The 24,423-nt window shown below is 48.1% G+C and overlaps 1 protein-coding gene across 6 annotated transcripts in view; it reads right to left on the bottom strand.

Moving 5' to 3' along the window:
* Positions 1-24,423, bottom strand: part of LOC119959007 (spectrin beta chain, non-erythrocytic 1-like) — a 295,476-nt gene that overhangs the window by 58,256 nt on the left and 212,797 nt on the right. For all 6 annotated transcript variants that reach the window (XM_038787552.1, XM_038787550.1, XM_038787555.1 and 3 more), the window contains 8 exons: positions 17,445-17,618; positions 12,474-12,565; positions 11,399-11,479; positions 10,152-10,267; positions 6,871-6,983; positions 5,545-5,732; positions 4,287-4,404; positions 1,308-1,466 (listed from right to left, as the gene is read on the bottom strand). In XM_038787552.1, coding sequence (XP_038643480.1) covers positions 1,308-1,466; positions 4,287-4,404; positions 5,545-5,732; positions 6,871-6,983; positions 10,152-10,267; positions 11,399-11,479; positions 12,474-12,565; positions 17,445-17,618 — 1,041 coding nt within the window. The remainder of the gene's footprint in view (positions 1-1,307; positions 1,467-4,286; positions 4,405-5,544; positions 5,733-6,870; positions 6,984-10,151; positions 10,268-11,398; positions 11,480-12,473; positions 12,566-17,444; positions 17,619-24,423) is intronic.

Genomic DNA, 24,423 nt, shown 5'->3' on the forward strand with positions numbered 1-24,423 from the left:
CAACAATGGCCTGTTCTGACCAAGGAAAGGCCCCTCAAACATCAACACACCTCCCCTTCCCCCTGATGCAAAGACATGGATAGGATGGGTGGAGAGGGATACGGCACTAGAAAGTGCTGAGGGTTTTGGCAACGGTTGGTATCATGACCGGTACAGGCTTGGAGGAGGGCCGAAGGGCCTGTTCCTGTGCTGCATCGTTCTTTGATGCCAAGAGACCCACAGAAATTCCTGCCCTCTATGGATATTGGTGGGAACTGATTTACCCACCAGCGCCGTGTTGAGAAGAACTGTGGGATCTGTGTAACTAGAAGTGTCGGGTCACAGCCAGAGCTCCTCTCTTTAGTAACAACTCTCTTAAGTGCTGCCAGCTAATGTGCAGTCTCCTACTAAACAGCTGCTGATTGTAAGTCATAATATTTAAAGAAGAATAGAGGAAGTACTTTGCTTGCGATACCGTGCCACAATGCAGTACGGATGTCTCATATAAACAAAACAGTGAGTGAATCGGAACCAGCGGCGAGCCCCGCTCAATTCATCTTATCGCTTTCAAATGCTGACGGGAGGCGCTTGTGCACTCAAGTTCCTATTTTGGATTTTCAGTGTCTTGTGCGGGGGGGGGGTTCCATTCTTATCAGCGATTCATGTGGCATCATGGTGTGTGGAATTCGGGAGTGAGCTCCTCCGCTGGCAGAGGCTAATTGCTAAGTAAACGTCGCAGCCAGGATTTTACTGCCCTCGAGGGGGGGGGAAGGAAATATCGCCGCAACAACTCTGGGTATCAGGAATTTAAAGTTCACAGGAAAGGTTAAGGACTTTTGTTTATTTTTTGGGGAAGTAATCGATGGGGGTGACTGACCTCGTTGAAGGTTTTCCCAGATTACGGTGGGGGGGGGCGGGGGCGACATTTACCAAATTTGATCAGGCAAATTATTTACTGTGGTCTGAGGAGGCGCACGTTGGGTGTTACAGAGTACGAAGGGAAGCCGCACAGAATTTCTCAACCGAAGCACAGAAAAAGTTACTAGTGAAGAATACTGAATCAGATAGTATAACAGGACCAACTTGACGCATGTTTTAACAAAGTTACAAGCCAAGATGAGAAGGCAGAAGCTGGGACAGAGATCAGTCGAAAGCAGAGATTTGTCTGGCCAAGTGGTTTTTTGACCCAACAAATTCTGGTATTGTTCTTGGCCTCAATGCCTGAATGTGAAGGTCATGTAGCACACAATGCTCCACCTGTTGCTGGAGTGCTTCCCCTGTGCTGGTGTGAAGTTACAGGCTTTGGAATGCATCCACCCCCTACTTGCCTGGGAAACAAGGCGCTGATTCTCACTCAGCCAGGTCTCCCTCATGGCTGCTTTGCGATCGAACCGGTGGGCAAGCTGCTCGAGTTTCTCCTGTCGAATGAGTTCGGTTCGCAAGGCCAGCTCCCGCTCGTGCTCCGCTTTCTCTAGTCTCTCCCAGGCCTGGGTGTGGGGGAAACAGGACATAAAAGACATTGTAACCCGTGGGGTGTAAGCATTTATTTTCATGTCTAGCCAAACATTAAAGTATCTGAACTCCCCATAGGTAAAGGCGCCAACTCACATGGCAATAAAACCAAACAAAAGCACCGGGAGTTTCAATTCCTGATCGGTTCTGAGCTAGTCGATCTCACATTGGGCAGCAGATCTAACCCACAGACCAAGTAAGGATGACAGATTTCCTTCCCTAAATGGCGTTAGTGAGCCAGGTGGGTTTTTACAACACTCACTGAGAGTCGTCATGGTCACCATTGCAAGCTGTGAAAGGGGCTGTAGAAATGCTTGTTCTGAGACAGACACATAGTTGTCACTCTGAGACAGACACATAGTTGTCACTCTGAGACAGACGCATAGTTGTCACTCTGAGACAGACGCATAGTTGTCACTCTGAGATAGACGCACGGTTGTCACTGAGATAGACGCACGGTTGTCACTCTGAGAGACACATAGTTGTCACTCTGAGACAGACACACGGTTGTCACTCTGAGATAGACACATAGTTGTCACTCTGAGAGACGCACAGTTGTCACTCTGAGACAGACGCACAGTTGTCACTCTGAGACCGACGCAGTTGTCACTCTGAGACAGACACACGATTGTCACTCTGAGAGAGACGCACAGTTGTCACTCTGAGACAGACGCACAGTTGTCACTCTGAGACAGACGCGTGGTTGTCACTCTGAGACAGACGCACGGTTGTCACTCTGAGACAGACGCGTGGTTGTCACTCTGAGACAGACGCATGGTTGTCACTCTGAGACAGACGCACAGTTGTCACTCTGAGACAGACGCACAGTTGTCACTCTGAGAGAGACGCGTGGTGGTCACTCTGAGATAGACGCATGGTTGTCACTCTGAGACAGACGCACAGTTGTCACTCTGAGACAGACGCGTGTTTGTCACTCTGAGACAGACGCATAGTTGTCACTCATTGGGCGGAATTCAACTAAATGGGAACAAGTCTCCGTAGCGAATGCTTTTAGCCGCGTGTTTCCCGGCGCTCACAGCGCCAAGAAACATGACGATACAAGGCCATTCTTGTTAACATACAGTGCCTCAGCGGGGAACACGCGGCCGAGGCCACATACAGCCTCGTTTTCTACACCGAGGAACTCCACTCCCCAGAGCTCCCCAGTGTAGCGAGAGATCGGGACACCATTTTTATACCGCCCCAGCACCCGCACAGGGCACCCCCAGCCCGATCGCCAGCGCACAGTAAATGGCAACTTGGCACCTTGGCAGTGCCCCTACCAGGCTGGCACCCAGGTAGGATTGCCAGGGTGCAGGGCTGGCAATTCCAGGGTCCCCAGATGGCACTAGTGCCAGGGTAGCACCCTGCCCAAAAGGCATGTACCTGGGAGCCTCTGATCCCCGGGGATACCCCCACGAGTACGGTTCTCTGGTCCCCATTTGTTGGGCCCAGTGCTCAACAGCACTCACCCGAGGTCTCTGAGCGAAGGGGATAGATCCCAACGCCACTGTAGCTCGGGAATCTGCACATCAAAGCGAGACTAGCTCGCTCGCTCTAATATGCAGCTTTGCCTAAACGTGATCCCGCCCACAATGGACAGTATTTACAATGCAACGTCTCTCGGGATTGCGTTAGATCCCGCGAGGCATTGCGAATCGGGTAGATCCCGGGAGCGGGGTCTTCTGGCTTTTATCGACCATGCTGCGCCGCAGCAAGCTGCTTATCGGGCGCAGTGTTTTAGATTTGCCCCCTTACCCCACTCGACAGACAGCTTATTCGGGGTTCATTTTTATTTAGCAACATCCATTCGTCTTGCAGATACCTTTGTCTACGACAGATCAGGCACAGGGTGAGAGGTTAACCAAGGCTCCGGCTGCCCTGGGATGGGTAAAAATCTGCCTCAGCCACCTTTTCGAAGAGGAGCAGGGTGGCTTTCTACAAAAGGCCTCGGTGAGTGCTTAACCCCTCAAACCAGCATCACCCGTACCCGAAACGTTGGGCGGGTTTGTTCGGCCTCCCAGCCACATCTTGCTCAGCAGCGGGATTCTCTACCCTCGCCGCTGTCAATAAGATTCCCCACTGAAGCTACCCCGCCCCGCCAGGAATCCCACGGGCAGGAGTGTGCTTCCGGCGGGCACAGAGGATCCCGCTGCCGACGAACGGCCAGAGAATTCCGGCCGTTAACTTTGCTTCTCTCTCCACAGATACTGCCATCCCTGCTGAGTTCAGATGTCCGGCATTCGCAGTATTCCGCTTTTTTATCACCAAAAACAGGTGCTCCTGGTCATTATCAAATTGCGCAAATTGGCCCTCGTCTTTCTTGCATGACAACAGCGGCTGCATTTCCAAAGTACTTCATTGGCTGCAAAGGATTTTTGGGACATCTGAGGGCTGTGAAACAGTATTACGCCTATGAAGTTTCAACTTTCTGCTGAGCTTTGGTTTGATCACAAGCGATGATGATGGGAACCGAGCAGTTTCCCAAGCTACGGCCACAGCAACATCAGCGAAATTGGGACCCACAACACAAGTGCAAGCAGGAAGAGACTGATGGCGAGAGCAGAACTGTCCTTCAGAACGGTCTTGGGGGGGGCTCTTTCAGAGGGTTGGTGCAGACTCGATGGGCCAACAGTCTCCTTCTGCACTTTAAGGATTCTACGATTTCTATGAAACAGCGATAGAAAAGTACTCTTTGCCTTTAACCCGTTTGGAGCAGTGATTCCATGCGGGCCCTGCGTCATGCATTTTGTACACATTTAATTGACCGTAAAATCACAAGCAGGATTCCTCACCTTGTTAATGTCAGAGATAAGCTTTCCCTCCCGTGGAACGTAGACTTTCTGGTTGTTCGCTCTCATTTTGCTTTGAATGGTGAAAAGCAGCACCTCCAGATTACCCTTCTCTGTAAACCTGTCAAAGGAAGCATTACAAGAATCTGAGTTAACTGCCGTTATCGGCGCTTGGGGTAGCAATTTGATGAGGCGACAAGAAGGCAATGCCAATTTCACCGGAAAAAAGAGCTGTAATAACTGGGCAAGGCATGTTCAGCCTTGCTGAGGGCGTATTGCAAGAGGGGTCGGGGCTATCAAACTGGCCACTTGTTGTACACCCTGAAGTCAACGGGAAGGACTATCGGCAGGGCAGAACGGGTTGCCAATTCACCACAGCCCACTGGACATGCCCTCCTGAAGTTGAAGCATTGCCGATAAGTGCCCACTTCTTCCCAAGCCCCAGAAATAGGTTCCGTCCCTGCAAGCTTTCTTCATCTTCTACTTTAAAAAACAAGCACTCTGAACGCTTCCGTGTAATGGTAATTAAATCGGACAGGTGAGATGCAAACATTTTACAGATACAGGTTCCACTGCCAATATTTAATTGTAAGAAGTCTTACAACTCCAGGTTAAATTCCAACAGGTTTGTTTCGAATCACTAGCTTTTGAAGTGCAGCTCCTTCCTCAGGTGAATGAAGAGGGGGGGGGTTCCACAAACACAGCGTATATAGACAAAGTCAATGGTGCAAGATGATACTTTGAATGCATGTCTTTGCAGGTAATTAGTCTTTACTGGTCAGGACGCGCGACAACGCAGAATCGCCGAGCAGAAACTGATAGCCAAGTTCCGCACACGAGTATGGCCTCAACCGGGACCTTGGATTCATGTCTCATACATTCACCCCCCACCATCTGGCTTGGGCTGGCTAAATCCTACCAACTGTCCTGGCTTGAGACAATTCACACCTCTTTAACCTGTGATTATCCCTCTCTACCTGGACCTATAAAGACTTAATTACCTGCAAAGACTCGCATTCAAAGTATTATCTTGCAGCATTGACTTTGTCTATGTGGTTGTGGAACCCACCTCTTCACTCACCTGATGAAGGAGCTGCGTTCCGAAAGCTAGTGATTCAAAACAAACCTGCTGGACTTAACCTGGTGTAGTAAGACTTCTTACTGTGCCCACCCCGAGTCCAAGACCGGCATCTCCACATCAATATTTAATTGATATTGGGGTGGGCGGGCGAGCGAGGGGGTGGAAATCAGGCTTACTCACTTGGGTGGTTTTTCCACGGTGCGGTATGTGTTGAACGCCTGAAGCTGATTCTGAACCCCATTCAGCGAGTTTGCCAACTTCCGATCGTTCAGCGTGATGATGGTGTGCTCGATCCACTGCAGCAGGTCAGAGGCCAGGGTTTCATACTTGTCAATCATGTTGTCCGCCTCGATTGCATAGTCCAGCACCTGAGATCACACAAGACGGCACGATTGCTCACTGGAGCATCACAGAGCGTGCACAGCAAACAAAGGAAAGACCTGGGTTGTGGATTCTAGATAGGTGGCCCTGATTAAAGTATTTACAGAGTGGGATTAGGCAAAGTTGCTTTTGTCGACCGGCGCAGACATGATGGGGCAAGTGGCCTCCTTCTGTGCCATACACCTTCTATGATTCTAAGCAAGGCATATTCAGCCACAAAGACTTGATTAACTGATTGTGGCAGATGGGTGCCGCACTCGATTTGCAATCCCTTTGCATAGAGGAAAAACAAAAATCAAAACAGGGTTCCCAATTTATCAGCATTCAGTGCTGTGCTCGTGAAGGGGGTCGGTTTTGCTGCCCCTGCAGACAGTAGCTTGCTGATCAACATCCAGCTCACAGTGGATTGACAGAAAAGCGAGGAAAACACTGGGAGACGCCCGTGGAATTCTTTTTTTGAATTTAGAGTACCCAATTATTTTTTTTCCAATTGAGGGGCAATTATGTTCTATGGGTAATAGATATAGGACAGAGGTCAGAGGTGGGTTTTTTACGCAAAGAGTGGTGAGGCCGTGGAATGCCCTACCTGCAACAGTAGTGAACTCGCCAACATTGAGGGCATTTAAAAGTTATTGGATAGCATATGGATGATAAGGGCATAGTGTAGGTTAGATGGCCTTTAGTTTTTTTCCATGTCGGTGCAACATCGAGGGCCGAAGGGCCTGTACTGCGCTGTATCGTTCTATGTTCTATGTTCTATGTTCTAGCGTGGCCAATCCACCTCCCCTTTTTGTGCTGTGGGGGGGTGAGACCCACACAGACACGGGGAGAACGTGCAAACTCCACACGGACAGTGACCCGGGGCTGGGATTGAACCTGGGACCTCGGCGCCTTGAGGCAGCAGTGCTAACCACTGCGCCACCGTGCCACCCGACGCCCATAGAATTAGACCACAGTGAGAGGTCAATCTCCCTGGCGAAGAGAGAAAGTAAAATGTAACTGCAAAGGAAAGCAGAGAAAAGATTGTTTATGGCGACAATATTTGCAGGCAGGGGTCATGTTGTGATTAGTGTCTTTGTTGATATTACAATATTTATTCCACTCAATTATCGTTCCTCTTCATACCTTCCCAATACGTTTCCCTTCTACAGCCAGTGCCTTCATCTTGGAGAAGTAGTGATAGTATGTAGCAACGTAAGTGATGATCGATTTCTCGTCTGGCTGGTCCACACTGACGTCTGGGGCACAAAAGGTAGAATGAGTGCGGCAACCAGTCCGCAAAACGCAAACGCAAAACACAACAAATACTCCCTTCAGGATCAGATCTTCAATTCAATACAGTAACATGATAATGTTGTCTGCTGTTGTGTTATTTGGAATCCAGCAATTACTGTTTGCAACAGAGTACAACTGCAGAACACACTCGCGTCACTTAAGGAGCGTCCTGGGGGGGGTCACAGAATCCCTGCAGTGCAGAAGGAGGCCACTCGGTCCATCGAGTCTGCACCGACCCTCCTTACCCAGGCACACCCCCTGCCCCATCCCCACCACCCTGTAACCCGCACACCCCTGAACACTGAGGGGCGATTCAGCATGGCCAATCCACCTGACCTGCACATCCTTGGACTGTGGGAGGAAACCAGGGCACCCGGAGAAAACCCACACAGACACGGGGGGAGAATGTACAGACTCCACACAGACATTTGCCTGAGGCCGGAATCGAACCCAGCTCCCTGGTGCCTGCGAGGCAGCAGTGCTAACCACTGTGCCACCATGTCGTCTTAAAGAAGGAGGGCCTGTTAGGGAGGCAGAGAGGTTTTAATTCCACAGTTTAGGGCTTGGGTAGTTGAAGGTGTCCCTGCCAATGTTGGAGTGATTAAAATCTGAGATGCGCAGAACTGGAGGAGTCCAAAAATCTCAGCAATATGTATAATTGGAGGAGTTTAGACATGGTGGTGGTGGTGGTGGGGGGGTGGGGGGGGGGGGGGATAGACAGAGAAAGAAACAGAGAGAAACAGACAGAGAGAGAGAAAGAGAAAGAGAGAGAGACAGAGAGAGAGACAGACAGACAGAGAGAGAGAAGAGAAAGAGAGAGAGACAGACAGACAGAGAGAGAGAGAGAAGAGAAAGAGGAGAGACAGACAGACAGAGAGAAGAGAAAGAGAGAGAGACAGAGAGAGAGGCAGAGAAAGAAACAGACAGACAGAGAGAGAGAAGAGAAACAGACAGAGAGAGAGAAGAGAAAGGAGAGGACAGAGAGAGAGACAGACACAGAGAGAGCGAGACAGAGAGAAACAGAGAGACAGAGAGAGAGAGAGAGAGACAGAGAGAGAGAGAGAAGAGAGACAGAGAGATAGAGAGAGAGAGACAGACAGACAGAGAGAAGAGAAGAGAGAGACAGAGAAACAGACAGACAGACAGAGAGAGAGAAGAGAAACAGAGACAGAGAGAGAGAAGAGAAAGAGAGAGACAGAGAGAGAGACAGAGAAAGAAACAGAGAGAGAGACAGACAGAGAGAGAGAGAAGAGAAAGAGAGAGACAGAGAGAGACAGCGAGAGACAGAGAGAGACAGAGAAAGAGACAGAGAAAGAGACAGAGAGACAGAGAGAGAGAAGAGAAAGAGAGAGAGACAGAGAGAGACAGACAGAGAGAGAAGAGACAGAGACAGAAGAGAGAGACAGAGAGAGAGACAGAGAGAGAGAGAGAGAGACAGACGAAGAGAGAGAGGAGAAAGAGACAGAGACAGAGAGAGAGACCATGGAGGGGTTTGAAAACGGTGAGAATTTTAAAATCATTATGTTGCCGAACCTAGCGTAAATTAGACAACGAGAGGTTAATAAGCAAATAAATATGGCTGACAAAAACCCCGTGACATTGATATCTTTGCGTCTTTAAGTGGTTCAAGTGGCCTTACTGCAGTTGTTACTAACCCTCCAATTATTCCCTCTTTTCCTCATCTGGTAGTTGCCTTGTCCCTCGGCCTCTTCTCTGTCCCAATTTCCCTCCCAACCAATGAGGAATATTTTGGCCCACACCCAATGCCTCTCTCCACTCAGCTGTGACTGATTTGGTAGCACTCTTGACTGCGAGTCAGAAAGGTCGTGGGTGTAAGTCCCAATCCAAAGCCACAACTTTGCACCCACGTTCCAATGCCAACACTAACCATAACAGGGGCAAAAAATATCGCGGGAGTCAGGAAACACGAATCTCACCGGCGAGATCTCGTTTTCTGATTTTCCCCGCCCCTCACTGCTGAAGCAACGAGGTTCCTGCCCAGAAAGGGTGGGAGCCTTGTCTCCATACATAATCAGCAGGCTTCCCCCCACCCCTAGCACAGATCGGGGTGGCCTTTTGTGGAGCCAGGCCCGTCTCACCGTGAACTCGCCTCCGAGTGCCGGACTATCTGGAAAGAAATCTCGGCCGTTATGCTGGAGTGCTAGACGCTGGTTTCGTCCCTTCAGCCAACAATCTGTACACGGGACTGGAAGATTCCGCCCAGGACTTGAGTGCCAAAGTCAAGGCTGACACTCCAGCGCATAACCGAGGGACTGCTGTGCTGTCGAAGGGGCTGTCCTTCAGATGACATGATAAACCGAGGCCCACATAGGTGGGAGACATCCCACAGCATCACCTTGAAGAGGGAGTTTTCTTTGGTCTCCTAGCCAATCTGGACATTATCATTTGTTGGTGCTTACTTTGCGCAAATTGGCCACCATGGGTTTCTGTTGGAGGGACAGGAAGATCCCACCAGCCAGAACATTCAACTCCACATTTTTTTTTTACATTACAACATTGACTATACTTCAAAGGCTGCAGAATTCTCGAGGCCATGAAAGGCTCTATATGAGATGGCTGTCTCCGGGGGGTGGGGGAGAAGGAGCAAAGAGAGAGAGAGATAAAGAGACAGAGAGCCAGAGAGAGAGACAGAGAGAGAGGGAGAGACAGAGAGAGCACGAGCAAGAGAGAGAGAGAGCACGAGAAAGAGGGAGAGAGCAGAGGGAGAGAGAGAGAGCATGAGAGAGAGGGAGAGAGAGAGAGACAGAGACAGAGAGAGAGAGGGAGAGAGAGAGAGACACACAGAGAGAGGCACAAAGAGAGAGACAGAGAGAGAGAGCACGAGAGAGGGAGAGAGAGAGAGCGAGAGAGGGAGAGAGAGACAGAGAGAGATCACGAGAGCGAGAGAGAGCATGAGAGAGAGGGATAGAGAGGGGGAGAGCAAGAGAGAGAGAGCGTATGTTCTATGTTCTAAAGCAAGAGAGAGAGAGAGAGGGGGTGGGGAGCGAGAGAGAGCAAGCGCTAACATACAGTGCCATTAGGTTTGTTAATGTTTTAATATACACTGGTTAAATGCAGTATATCAGAGACATGAGGAGCGAGTCTCTGCCTGTCCACATGCCCTTACGCACCTTCAGGATCCAGCAGTTTGGTGAGTCCCAGCTGCTGCTCCGCCACATTGAATGCATTCTGTAAGTTGTAGTGAGCATTCGATTTCTTCAGTTTGTCGAAATCAATCAGATCAGGCCTGAAACCAAGAACAACAGAGGTGAAAGGTCCTACCAGATGTAAAAAGAACATTGATAACTTCACACAACACAAAAAGATTCTATGCAGGGCGAGACTTAGACTAAAATAGAAATGTAATGAGCTGCATTCTCTCGTTCCCCCCCCCCCCCCCCCCCCCCAGTTATGTGTTCCTCGGCAGCACATCGTTCGCTGCCTGCGGCATTCTCTACTTCCCGCCGATTGTCAATGGAATTTCCCAATGAAGCCACCCCAGGGTGCCCTGAAACCCGCGGATGGGGGTTTGCGCTGCCAGCGGGAAAAGCGAATCCCAAAGACCGGGGAGTTCCGGCCCAGAAACAGGAGCAGAAGTTGACCGCACGGCCCCACAGGCCTGCTTTGCCATTCGATAAGATTGTTACCACTACACCATCATCTCCCCACTTGCCTGCCCTAAACCTACTAACCCTGGATTCCCTTTGATTTATTAATCCAACCTGAATCCAGCACGTGTTTAAACTGCGCAATCACCAGGACTGAGCCAAGTTGACTGTAAACCTGGGAGAGCAGGCCGGACTCGGAGCCTGACTTCAAGACATCGGAGCCAACTGGAAAGCATCATTTACGAACATTGGTGGAAGATGGGAGTGGTCTCGGCTGTGATACTCTTGGCTTTGTCCACACTTGTCTGTCCAGGGTGACCTTGAAGAACGGCACTCGGACGAGGTGTCAGACCTGTACCCCAGCCTTGGATTGGTTATGGGGGAGGTTGGAATCTCAGTGCCAACACTGCACCAAGTTTATAAGTTCAACTTTGAGCAAGCAGCGAGCTGGAAACTACAGTGTGGAATTTCAGGAAAAGCATAAAGAAGGAATACCATTTCACCTCTGTGGGTCATCCATGAAAAAGTACTTACTGCCTGAATCTGTCTAAAAGCAGAGAACCTTGATGATCATAAATTGGCTTGGCAAAAAATATTGGTACCATGCCGTCTACCTCAAGAAAACGCCACTAGCATATGGAAAGTGCTCTGCACATTCATTCAGTACTGGCACTTCTTATTTACATTATTTGATGAACAGTTGGGTCACGTTGTCTTGAAGCACTCTGTTCTGTTAAAACTTCTCCAATATCTGAAAGAAGGATGCATACCTGTGTTTGTGGACGATTGCGTTGAAGGCCAGTCCATCCCTCCAACTCGTGGTGAAGTTGTGAACATTAACGTTAGGATACCTGCCAAAACACAGAACACAACCAAAAATGTTGGAAGAATTCAAATTAGAGTCAAACCCTTGCCGGTGCGTCGGGGAGATGTGCCTGGAATGGTCCCTGGGCAGGGTAACCGAGTAGACAGACTGAGCGGTCTCTCTGGTGGATATCTGTAACAGCCCCAATGTTGTCACCCAAATGGTGGCACTCAATCGAACGAGCAAGTTTGCGTTCTGCAGAGGTAAGGGCATGCGAGTGACGCAAAGAAACCAGAATACTTTGCACTGTCTGTGCGGAGTCTCCACGTTCTCCCCGTGTGTGCGTGGGTTTCCTCCGGATGCTCCGGTTTCCTTCCACAGTCCAAAGATGTGCAGGTTAGGCGGATTGGCCGTGCTAAAACTGCCTCTTAGTGTCCAAAAAGGTTGGGTGGAGTTACTGGGTTACGGATGGGGTGAAGGTGTGGGCTAAAGTGGGTTGCTCTTTCCGGGGGGGGGGGGGGGGGTGCAGACTCAATGGGCCGAATGGCTTCCTTCTGCACTGTAAATTCTATGATTCCATACAATTGTCAGACCAAAGTCGACTGCGAAAGATACAGAGTTCTTTGAACAAACTGTTGGGGAGGTGGAGAGCTTTTCTAGCAGATGGCAGTGCCAAACACTCACTGGGAAAGCACAGCGCAGACAGATACAACATAAGGCTCCCCGTGATGTACACCGACTGAGGGGGTCTCCGCTTCAACCTAAGAAGAGCATTCCAAGTAGAGATTTTGAAAAATGAAAAAAAAAGATTAAAAAATGAAAATCGCTTATTGTCACAAGTGGGCTTCGAATGAAGTTACTGTGAAAAGCCCCTAGTCGCCACATTCCGGTGCCTGTTCGGGGAGGCTGGTACGGGAAATACTGATTCAAATGAAGGGCCATACTCGAAACGTTAATTTTTTGGGTCAGGCGTTGATGAATCTGTTGTGTATTTCGAGCATGGTCTGTTCTTTATCAGTATTATATATAATCGTGCTTACCCTGCTGTCTTCATTTGGCACCACAGCAGAAGTGCGTCTTTGGCAGATTTCTTTTCCTTGTTATCCTCTGTTTCAACACTGATATCTTGGATCTTTGAAACAAAAGCCATGATAATTAAAGTACATACAAGCAAAACCAAGGACCGTGGTATTTACTCCAAACGAAAACACATCATCATTAGGGCTTCCAGATAACGTTGAACACTGACTCACCGAACAGCGCATGTGCCCTTCTGTGGCCACTTACCAGAGAACTGCTGGTGCCTGGTGAGTCAATGCTTCTGGACAGATTGGAGGCCTTCAGCCCACCCTCTGCTAAAACCCTTAATTATTCCTTAGTGACCTCCAGACTAGATTATTCCAAAGCTCTCTTGGCCTGCCTCCCATCTCCCACAGATAATAAACTTGAGCTTATTCAAAATTCTGTCGGCCTTATTCTAAGCCAGTAGCTGGTTCCGTCCACCTACCATCCCTGTACTTGCTGACTTTGCATTGGCTTCTCGTCCAATGTCTCAAACATGCTTCTGAACTGAAATTGAGATATTAACAGTCACAGGACAAAGGCAGGTAGACGTGCTCAAGATACAGCTCAGCCATTACCAAACTCACTGATGGAACAGACTCAAGGGGCTGAATGGCCTCCTTCTGTTCCCATGTCCCTAAAGCTCGCCCGGCAGGATGGCAGAGCAGCCATTAAGCTCACCTCGTCTCCCAAGATGTCGCCAGACATTGTCATGTGAGTGTCCCTTTAAGAAAAGTGTGTTTCATCAAATGGCTGCAGTGATGTCATTGTGTGGGTGGAGCGGAGCTCTGGCTCTGCGTTTACTTTCGTTTTGAGTTGGCAGCTGCATTGTGTTTAGTTTAGTTTTCGGAGTTGGAGAACTGCATTCACAGCAAGAAGATGTTATGATCTCTCTCTCTCTGCAATCTAAAGAATGTCTCCAAATCACTTGATGATTTCAAAGTGATACCTATTTCTGTAGAGAATTTAAACCTGCTGTATTCATTTTAAAAGGGTTTAACTTATGGGTGTTGTTAGGGAAGTTACTAAGGGTTACCTATAGAGTACTGTATCTTTTTGGGGGGTTATCAGGGTCGGTATTGATAAACTGTTTACTGTGTGTGTTTATAAAATGTTAACTGGATTCATAGAATAAACATTGTATTTGTCTAAAAGTACTTTAGATCTCTGTTGCACCACACCTGTAAAGTGGACCCTTGTGCTCCCCATGACCAAAACTATTAAAAGTTGTGGGTCAGGTGAACGCCATGATATACTTTGGGGTTCTCTAAAACCTGGCCCATAATAACATGCTGGGGCATAATACACAATGACACTTTCTTGTCTCCCGTTGAAGTCTCTGCTCTAATATGTTTCCACAACCTCCCGTTCCCAAATTACACTTGAAAAATAATTCCCGGTTTGTGCACACGAGCACCACTCTGCTGTGTGCCAACACGATCCTATCAAGTGAATGAGATGTGTGACCTTTCAGTTGTCAGCATTGCTTTCTACCAGACGAAATACCTCAATCATTAAATGACCTGACACTGCCGATCGAACAACGTTACCACTCTTCGGTTTAAAAACACAGAATCAGTTTAATTTCTGATTGTCAAAACTCAAAGTTATCTGGAACAATGAATTACACATTTATCTTGCAATTTTTCTTCTATTCCCGCCCCTTGCACATCCAAATCCCCCCCCCCAGAATTCCTTCCCTTAACCTTTCTCCATCTCCCTCTCGCTCTTCCCCATCTAAGGAATCAGCCTAGTGAACCACTCCCTGCAAGGTACGTATATCTTTCCCGAGATAAGGAGACCGAAACTATACACAGTGCTCCATGTATCAGGTATTTTATACTTAACTTTTATCTTGCACGTCTGAGCTGGGATCATCTGCTCCTGGAGTTTGTGCCAAACCTCAGTCCACTGGTTCGGTTTGATTTATCTGTCTATTAAGGGTCTTGAACAGTTGTACAATATCTTTCCTAAGCCTTCTATTCTCCAGAGTGGAGTAAACAATCCAAGGCTCTTAAAACTCTGCTCATCATTCAGATGCCTTAAGCTAGACATCAATTTAAATAAGTTTCACTTGGAATTGCAAGGTCTGAATATCCCTTCCCATTGTACAGCAATGGAAATGGCACACACTATTTCAGATGGGGCCATGCTAATGCCTTGGACAGGGGTATCATCGCTTCGCTGCTTTTGTGCCTACTCCTCTGGCAATGAATTCCGTAACATCTAGTTAGCTTTCTCACCAAACTATACACAGGGCAGCACGGTGGTTAGCACTGCTGCCTCACAGCACCAGAAACCCGGGTTCGATTCCAGCCTCCGTCTGCGTGGAGTTTGTACGTTCTCCCTCCGCCCCCCCCCCCCCCTCCCCCCCCCCCCCCCCCCCCCCCCCCCCCCCCCCCGCCCCACGTCTGCATGAGTTTCTGGGTACTCCGGTTTCCTCCCGCAGTCAGGCGGATTGGCCATGATAAAATTGCCCCTTTGTGCCCAGGGACGTGCAGGTTAGGTGGGGAGTGGGCCAGTGTGGGGCACTCTTTCGGAGGGTTGGTGCAAACTCGATGGGCCAAATGTGAGGATTCTATGATCCATGTTAGACGCTGCGCTATTGGGGTTTCAGCACGTCCACAATGACCCCGAAACCCCTCGTGCGTTATATCCGACAACTATTTAGTTAATGCTCCCAGAGTTCATTTTCCTTTCCTGGTACGATTATCTTACTTTTTCCCCCAACACCAAATGCAATTTGCTACTCATTGGATTGCCTCTGCAACTTAACCAGAGTGAGATAAGCTGACAAGAAGCAGTGATTAGGAAACACAATGTTTGGGTTTTAAAAGCCTATACATTTTCGGAGTACTACAAGGTTAACATGTTCTTGGGGGTTGAAATTCTAGGAAAGAACACGTTGGATTTGGAGACTAATGCAAAGAGTTCATAGAGACGCAGGTTAGGCGGATTGGCCATGCTAAATTGCCTCTTTGTGCCCCAAAAGGTGAGGCGGGGTTCGGGCAGGGGCCTAAGTGGTGTGCTATTTCGGAGGGTAGACCTGATGGGCCAAATGGCCTCTGTCATGTGAATGTCACTTTAAGAAATGTTTGTCTTCTCAAGTGGCTGCAGTGATGTCATTGTGTGGGTGGAGCTGAGCTCTTGTCTCTGCCTTTACTTTTGTTTTGAGCTGGAAGCTGCAGTGTGTCGTTTTAAATTGGAGAGCTGCATTCAAACAAGAAGCTGTATATGTCCCTCTCTCTAAAGAATATCTCCAGATCACTTGATGATTTCAAAGTAATACCTGTTTCTGTAGAGAATTTAAACCTGCTGTGTTTATTTAAAAAGAGTTTGACTTATGGATATTGTTGGGAAAGTTATTAAGCGTTACCTATAGAGTATTGTATCTGTGGTGATTGTCAGTGTTGGTAGTTGGTAAGATGTTTACTGTGGGTTTATAAAATGTTAACTGGATTCGTAGAATAAAAATTGTTTTGTTGTAAAAATACTTTTAGCTCTCTGTTGCATCACACCTGTAAAGTTGGTCCTTGTGCTCCCCATAACCAAAATCTATTAAAAACTGTGGGTCAGGTGAACTCCATAATATACTTTGGTGTTCTCTATACCCTGGCCCATAATACCTCCTTCTGCACTGTCGGGATTCGATGAATTGCTTTGTCTGCAATGATCTTCACCAATATGTGACCATTAATTTGCTCTTCACAATTTACATTATTGATTTGGATTGAGGGAGCGGCGGCAGGTAGATGATCAATACTGAGGAGGACTGCAAAAAATTACAGGGGGACGTTAATGAACTTGAAGAACAGACAAATAATTGACGGATAAAGTTCAACACTCATTTTGATATAAAGAATATGGAGGTCACTTATTACTTCAAAGGTCCAAGTCTAGGTGGGGTACAGGAACAAAGGGATCATAAGAATATAAGAACTAGGAGCAGGAGTAGGCCATTTGGCCTTTTGAACCTGCTCCGCCTTCAATGAGATCATGGCGGATCTCGGAGTATAAATACATCAATCACTAAAGATTCCACCACAGGTTAGCACGGCCATTTAAATAAAAAGTGGACCAAGCACTATGTTTTACTGCTACAGGGATAGAATTGAAAAGTAGCAGAGATATGCTAAACCTGTACCGAACCTTGGTTAGACCATGCCTTGTGCACTGTGTGCAGTTCTGGTCAACATATTATCAAAAAGGGGCAGCACGGTGGCACAGTGGTTAGCATTGCTGCCTACGGCGCTGAGGACCCAGGTTCGAATCCCGGCCCTGGGTCACTGTCCGTGTGGAGTTTGCACATTCTCCCCGTGTCTGCGTGGGTTTCACCCCCACAACCCAAAGATGTGCAGGATAGGTAGATTGGCCATTCTAAATTGCCCCTTAATTGGAAAAAATAATTGGGTACTCTAAATTTATTTAAAAAAACATATTATCAAAAGCATATAGAGGCACAGGAGAGGGTGCAAGGAAAGCTGACAAGGATTATACCAGGAACACATGGGTATAAATATCAGGAAAGGGTTGACAACCTGGGTCACGTCTCTCTTGAGAAAAGAAAGCTGATGGGTGGCCTATAGAGATCTTTAAAATTGTGAAGAGTGGATGCTGAAAAAAATGTTTCTTCTTGTGCGGCAGAGCATAAATTAGAAGTCATTAATATAAGAAATTAACAAGAAACCCAATAGGGAGTTCCGAAACCTCTCCACCCATTAGAGTGGTGCGAATGTGGACCTCACGACCACAGGAGTGGTTGAAGCGAACAGTACAGATTAATTTAAGGGGGCTCGTGGGGTGAATGAACACGGCATTGACCGGTGGGACTGAGCAGATCATTTCTGTGCTGCACACCCGATAGAATTAGGATCTGTCATTCATTCACTATTCATAGCAGGGTTAATCCGCAAGATCCTTCTTGATGCAGCAACTTCTGCTGTAATTACCTGAAACCGAAGGATGATGGTCCATATCAGGCCCAGTGTGAGGCGATGGTTCCCATCCACAATGTCGTGGGAGCCCATGTTTTCCAGGTGGACCTTCTGCTCCTTCAAGAATTGCAGGGCCTTATCCACATTCTCCAAGCAGTGAATCCGCATGCGTCCTTTGGTGGGTTTGGGCTGGGAATAGAAACAGAAGAAGCTGGGTTAATTTCACGTCAAGTCACTGCTCAACCCTGACCCCTCAGACGCGGCAATCCAGTCAATTTGAAGGACACGCGGTTTTATCGTGGGAAAATGATTCAGATGGGTGAAATGGGCCGGATCTCGAATAACGATGAGTCAGAATACAGGAGGGAGATAGAGAACCTAGTGGAGCGGTGCAGCAACAACAACAATCTATCCCTCAATGCCAGCAAAACTAAAGAGCTGGTCATTGACTTCAGGAAGCAAAGGTGCACACCCATGTCAGCATCAACGGGGCCGAGGTGGAGATGGTTAGCAGTTTCAAATTCTTAGGGGTGAACATCTCCAAAAATCTGTCCTGGTCCACCCACGTCAACACTACCACCAAGAAAGCACAACAGCGCCTATACTTCCTCAGGAAACTAAGGAAATTCGGCAGGTCCATATTGACTGTTACCAATTTTTACACATGCACCATAGAAAGCATCCTATCTGGCTGTTTCACAGCCTGGTATGGCAACTGCTAGACCCAAGACCGCAAGAAACTTCAGAGAGTCGTGAACACAGCCCAGTCCATCACATGAACCCGCCTCCCATCTATTGACTCTGTCGACACCTCCCGCTGCCTGGGAAAGCGGGCAGAATAATCAAAGACCCCTCCCACCCGGCCTACTCACTCTTCCAACTTCTTCCATCGGGCAGGAGATACAGAAGTCTGAGAACACGCACAAACAGACTCAAAACAGCTTCTTCCCCGCTGTTACCAGACTCCTAAACGACCCTCTTATGGACTGACCTGATTAATACTACACCCCTGTATGCTTCACCCGATACCGGTGTCTATGCATTTATATTGTGGACCTTGTGTTGCCTTATTATGTATTTTCTTTTATTTTATTTTCATGTACTTCATGGTCTGTTTGAGCTGCTCGCAGAAAAATATTTTTCACTGTACCTCGATATACGTGACAATAAACAAATCCAATCCGATAGTTCAGCATCGAGTTGCCATCAAGCAGACTCATGTCCTCGCTTTAAACATCGATTATGTGGCTCCATCTGGTACCCAGTGTCTTCCCTCAACCGCTGCTTGGTGTTTGTTCTCCCGCTGCCAAATTGTGATGTGCCTTGAAGCATTTTGTCACCTTACAATTGCTATTCAAATGCACATTATTTGGACTGGCAGGAAAGTCCGACAGGATTGTGGAACACTCGCGCAGCTCCTGTTCAAGAGGCAATTAACACCTTCAGGAGAGCAGGGTTGATGAAGAGGCAAGAACTGAACAAAACACTGCTCGTGAGCGCAATTTTTGTGTATGATTTTTAAACTCAAATATTTGGCATCAATACCCATCTAGCTCCACGGAAAAATAAATGTGACTTGGATTTTATACTACGGATTTGTCTGTCATTAAAAATAATCCTTAAGAATATTCTTCCCATGTTGTGTGAAGAATTTGAAATGTTTCACTAGGGATTAAGATGTCTGGTGATTAAATAGGAAGACTAATTGATATGTGCACTCTGCAGTTCGGCTGACATTAAATAAATGACCTACAGCACTTCAATCCCCAGCAAACACATGTCACTGTGTCGAGAACACACTCATTCATCTTTATTTACACAAAGAAAGTTCATTAACAAGAGAAGGCACGGAGCACATAGGTGTGACTGATCCAGTCTATAAACCGTGATTAATACAAGGTACGTGTTCACCAAGAGCGCCCCTCTAAAAAGGTATAAATCTGTGTGCCTAATGAATGACTCATTCCATATCCCTGCAGTCAGCAACCCAGTCAGGCCTCATATTGAATCTAGTTTACAAAGAGGATCCCAAGGAACCTCATCACATTTCACATCATCACTGTTAAACTGCATTTCCAGTGGGAGATGTGCTTGTTTGTAAGGGAGCATGGAATAGAGCTTCAGAGGTACCCTATGATCCTTCGAGCAGATGCCCTGCAGGCATCCTGGAATTAAGTCTCTCACGCCTAATAATATTATTATATTGATGGCTTCCTGGTAGCACTGGTGCACTTTGAACACGGGAGAGGTGAACTCCACATCTTATAATATCCGGCGGTTGTCTTCAAATAATTCCACCGGAGGTAGGCCCTGCTCACATTGGCACTACTTCTCGAGACTCGCTTAAAAACGCTTCCCCGATTGCCCGAGAAACATCACGTTATCTACCAGGACTCTGGTTCGATTCAGGAACTTGCCCCATGAGGCCGCACTTAGTGCCACTTCCTATTTTTAAATGCTGTCCCGATCTGTCGACCCCCAACACACAAGGCCCCAACTCATCCATAAGGGGGTCTCTCCTCTGCAGCTCCTCCCCCCCCCCACCCAGCACCCCGCCAACGCAGGGCACCCCCAGGCCCAATCCCCGACATTGAGTTAAATGCCAGCCTGGCAGTGCTATCTGGGCAGTGCCAGGCTGGCACCCAGGTGGCACTGTCAGGGTGCTGAGCTGGTAGTGCCAGGGTGCCAACCTACCCAGAGGGCAAGCACCTGGGGGCCCCCTGTCCCCAGGGAGACCCCCAAGGGTGCCATACCATCTGACGCCTGTTTGTGGAGACTAGAACTGAACGGTTCTCGCCTGAGGTCTCCGACGAGAAGGGGATGGATCCCAGCGCCTTGGGTACGTCGGGGAGATGCACGTTAGATGAGGCTAGCCATCTCGCTCTCAAACACTAATTTGCAAAGCAGTGAAGCCGCCAACAATGGGCGAGATTCAGATCGCAACGAAGGAGAGAAAAAAAGAGGAAGAACAGCGAAACTGAGGCAAGATAAACAGAGATACAAAAAATAAATACTTCTGATGTATTTGCATGAAACCCTCTTAAGACTAGATATCCATCCATTTAAATTAACAGGTCCACACTTTGGTACAATAGCGGAGAAAGGAAATGTTACGAGTGGCCTTGCCTGCCGGTTACTTTGAGGTGAGGACTGCAGTAACCCGTGCACCCGGCCGATGTGTTACATGGCAGCAAATGGTGAAGGTGTGATTTGTGCAGCAGGCTGGGCCAAAATCTTTTATTTTTTACTTGCTCTCGACAAACAGATCAAAATGACATTTTCAGCTTGGCAGCAGCTGCAGGTTTAACACATTAAACAGCAGCCTGGGTGGGTATTGGTTCCCGAACTTCTTCCACAGTGAGCTCTGGATTTAAGCTGAAGAAATTGATGGCGGCATTGATGGGATGGGGAAATGATTCCAGCCAGGGGAGAGCAGGAAATGAAGGTTCTCGCGTTTTGTTGATAGAGGAGTCTAGCTGCAAGCCAGTCAAGTTGCACCCCCACCACACAACACACACACACACACAAAACCCCCACCACACACCCCCCACCACACAACACAAACCCCACACACACACAACACACACACACACCCACACAGCCAACATACACACCCCACACACACAGCCAACATACACACACCCCACACACACAGCCAACATACACACACCCCACACACACAGCCAACATACACACACCCCCCACACAGCCAACATACACACACCACACACACAGCCAACATACACACCACACACACAAACACCCACGCACACAAACACTCACACGACACCCACAAACCCACACACCTAACACACAACACACAACCACACACCCAACACATCCACACAACACTCAAACACAACACACACACAACACACCAACATCCACACAACACTCAAACACAACACACACACAACACACCAACATCCACACAACACTCAAACACACACACAACACTCACACGACACCCATAAACCTAACACACAACACACAAACACATACCCAACACACAACACACCAACACACACACATCCACACAACACTCAAACACAACACACACACACAACACTCAAACACACACACACACCAACACCAACACAAACAACACTCACAACACACAGAACACTCAAACACAACACACACACACACATACACAAACACACACACAAAACTCAAACACACAACTCACTCACACACACACACACACACACAGCTAGCGAGGACAGAGAATTTGACACTCGACCAGATCTCCCATTCATCTCAGCGGAACCGGAGAATCCGGCTGCCCTGAACGGACAGAGAATCCCGCCCCTGGTCTTCCACAAGTGGAAATAGCTTCTCTATATCCATCCCATTGAATGCCTTCAACGTCCTATTTATTAGGTCATTCCTTAGTTTCTGGGGCCCAGTTAAGCTCAGGTGGCCAAACAGCTGGTTTGTGGTGCAAGGAGAGGCCTATCTCCCCCACCCCGTGCCGGCTGAGGTTATTCATGGAGGCCCCGCCCTTCTCAACTTTGCCCTTCGCCTGCGGTGTGGTGACCCTCAAGTGAAACCATTGCCAGTCAGCTCTGCCCCTCAAAGGGGAAAGAAGCCTATGGCCACCTGGGACTAGAACATAGAACACAGAACGATACAGCGCAGTACAGGCCCTTCGGCCCTCGATGTTGCACCAACATGGAAAAAATCTAAAGGCCATCTAACCTACACTATGCCCTTATCATCCATATGCTTATCCAATAAATTTTTAAATGCCCTCAATGTTGGCGTGTTCACTACTGTTGCAGGTAGGGCATTCCACGGCCTCACCACTCTTTGCGTAAAAAACCCACCTCTGACCTCTGTCCTATTATTACCCTTCAATTTAAGGCTATGTCCCCTCGTGCTAGCCACCTCCATCCGCGGGAGAAGGCTCTCGCTGTCCACCCTATCTAACCCTCTGATCATTTTGTATGCCTCTATTAAGTCACCTCTTAACCTTCTTCTCTCTAACGAAAACAACCTCAAGTCCATCAGCCTTTCCTCATAAGATTTTCCCTCCACTGACTATGGCCAGTTCCCGTACCTTCTGTTTGTTTACATCCCCAGCTTGCGTGGTTTTCCCTGTAGATTAAACCCTCTGTATCATCCTCGTAAAATCTGTTTTTAAACCACTTCTCTGTGTCCCTTTTTGAAGACAAAGACCGCAAACTTGCACAGTACTCCAAGCGTTAGACATCAAACATTCTCTCCTCCTATTTGATGTTGCTGATTCACACTTGGGTACAATTCTATGGTCCTCTTGCCATTCTTCATGTGTTAACCTGTGACTCAAGAGTGAGCGGAACACTCAGCCACAGGAGGTTTTACCTGACACCTACATGTATGCACTTTCTGACAGTTGTCACTGTAACACGCCTGGATGGAACTCCCCCTCCTCGGCACAGGGAACTGGAGATAGTTGTATCGCCCAACCAAGGTCAGCACACTTCCCTCCAATCAAGGATCTAACCTGAAGCCGTTGTGATTCGGGGAACCCAATAAAACAAGCCATCCTCTGTGTCCGCCGGCCACAGCAGACAGCGACAATACAAGCATGGTGCTCACAATGCCTGGCAGAGGTTGTAGCTGGTGCGTTTAATTACAAAGCACAGATGATAATTATGACAAAGGTCAGCCTTCAGTGGTCACAGCGGTTTGGTGACAGAGCCCAACTACCGAAAATGACGTCCGACTTCCATAAGGAAGAATATGCCTCACGAAATTCATCTTCTCAGCCACCAGCAAATAAAGTGCACCATTCGAAGCTGCCCTGTCCGTAAGGAATGTGCTTTGCTGCATGGCCATCACCTCACATTGATGGAAGGTTGCCAGCGACCATGGCTGATAAAGAACATGCTCGCGTTTGAAAACAATCAGCTGCACGATTGAATTCCCAGACCTGTGGCACGGCGCTGGTGCCAGAAGAAAAACAAGGCCAAGGTAACAATGCGATCCAGCTCAATTGGGCAACCAGTCTGAATCACTTGGGGTGGTCTTCAGAGGACTTTAATTAGAGGTTAGGTGGCTGGGATCTATTTCCACTGAAAAGCACGTTTGCCTCTGATGTTTTCCATAGACATAAACATTGATAATAGCAGGGACAAAATAGCTTGCTGTTAAGCTGAATCGAAGCAAAGGGCCCACCTCGGAGACTCCTACTCAGCAGTTGGCTACTGAGTGATTTGGCATTCTCTCCCCCTGTCCTTTTACTGTGTCACGCTAACCATCATACTCGAGCCACGATCACTGTTGATCTGCCGATTTATGTCTGGAACTGGCAGGCTAATGGTTGGGGCGTGGTAATAGAATGGAGTAACTCACCTGCTGATTTTTACTTCTACTTGAAGAAGTACATAACCCCTTATCCCCACCCCATTTTTTGCGGGGATTTACAATGTGTATGAACGGTCAGTTGTTGAGGATATTCAACGCTGAGGTTGACAGATATTTCAACTCTCAAGGAAATCAAGGGATATGGGGATAGGACAGGAAGATGGAGTTAAAGATGAAGCCATCATCTTATTATCGGCGGCACAGTAGTTTGGGTCACTGTCTGTGCAGAGTCTGCACCTTCTCCCCGTGTCTGCGTGGGTTTCCTCCCGGTGCTCCGGTTTCCTCCCATAAGTCCCGAAAGACATGCTTGTTACGTGAATTGGACATTCTGAATTATCCCTCTGTGTGCCCGAACTAGTGGCTTTTCACAGTAACTTCATTGCATGGTAATGTAAGCCTACTTGTGATAATAATAAAGATTATTATTAGAAATGCCAGATCCTGGTTCAAGGAACCTACAGCCTTCTCCTCCTCTTTCGCCTATTTCTTGCATTCTTAAGAATGAGACATAGGGGGCAGCACGGTGGCGCAGTGGGTTAGCCCTGCTGCCTCACGGCGCCGAGGTCCCAGGTTCGATCCCGGCTCTGGGTCACTGTCCGTGTGGAGTTTGCACATTCTCCCAGTGTTTGCGTGGGTTTCCACA

This window comes from Scyliorhinus canicula, chromosome 31, assembly GCF_902713615.1.
Source record: "Scyliorhinus canicula chromosome 31, sScyCan1.1, whole genome shotgun sequence".
NCBI lineage: Eukaryota > Metazoa > Chordata > Chondrichthyes > Carcharhiniformes > Scyliorhinidae > Scyliorhinus > Scyliorhinus canicula.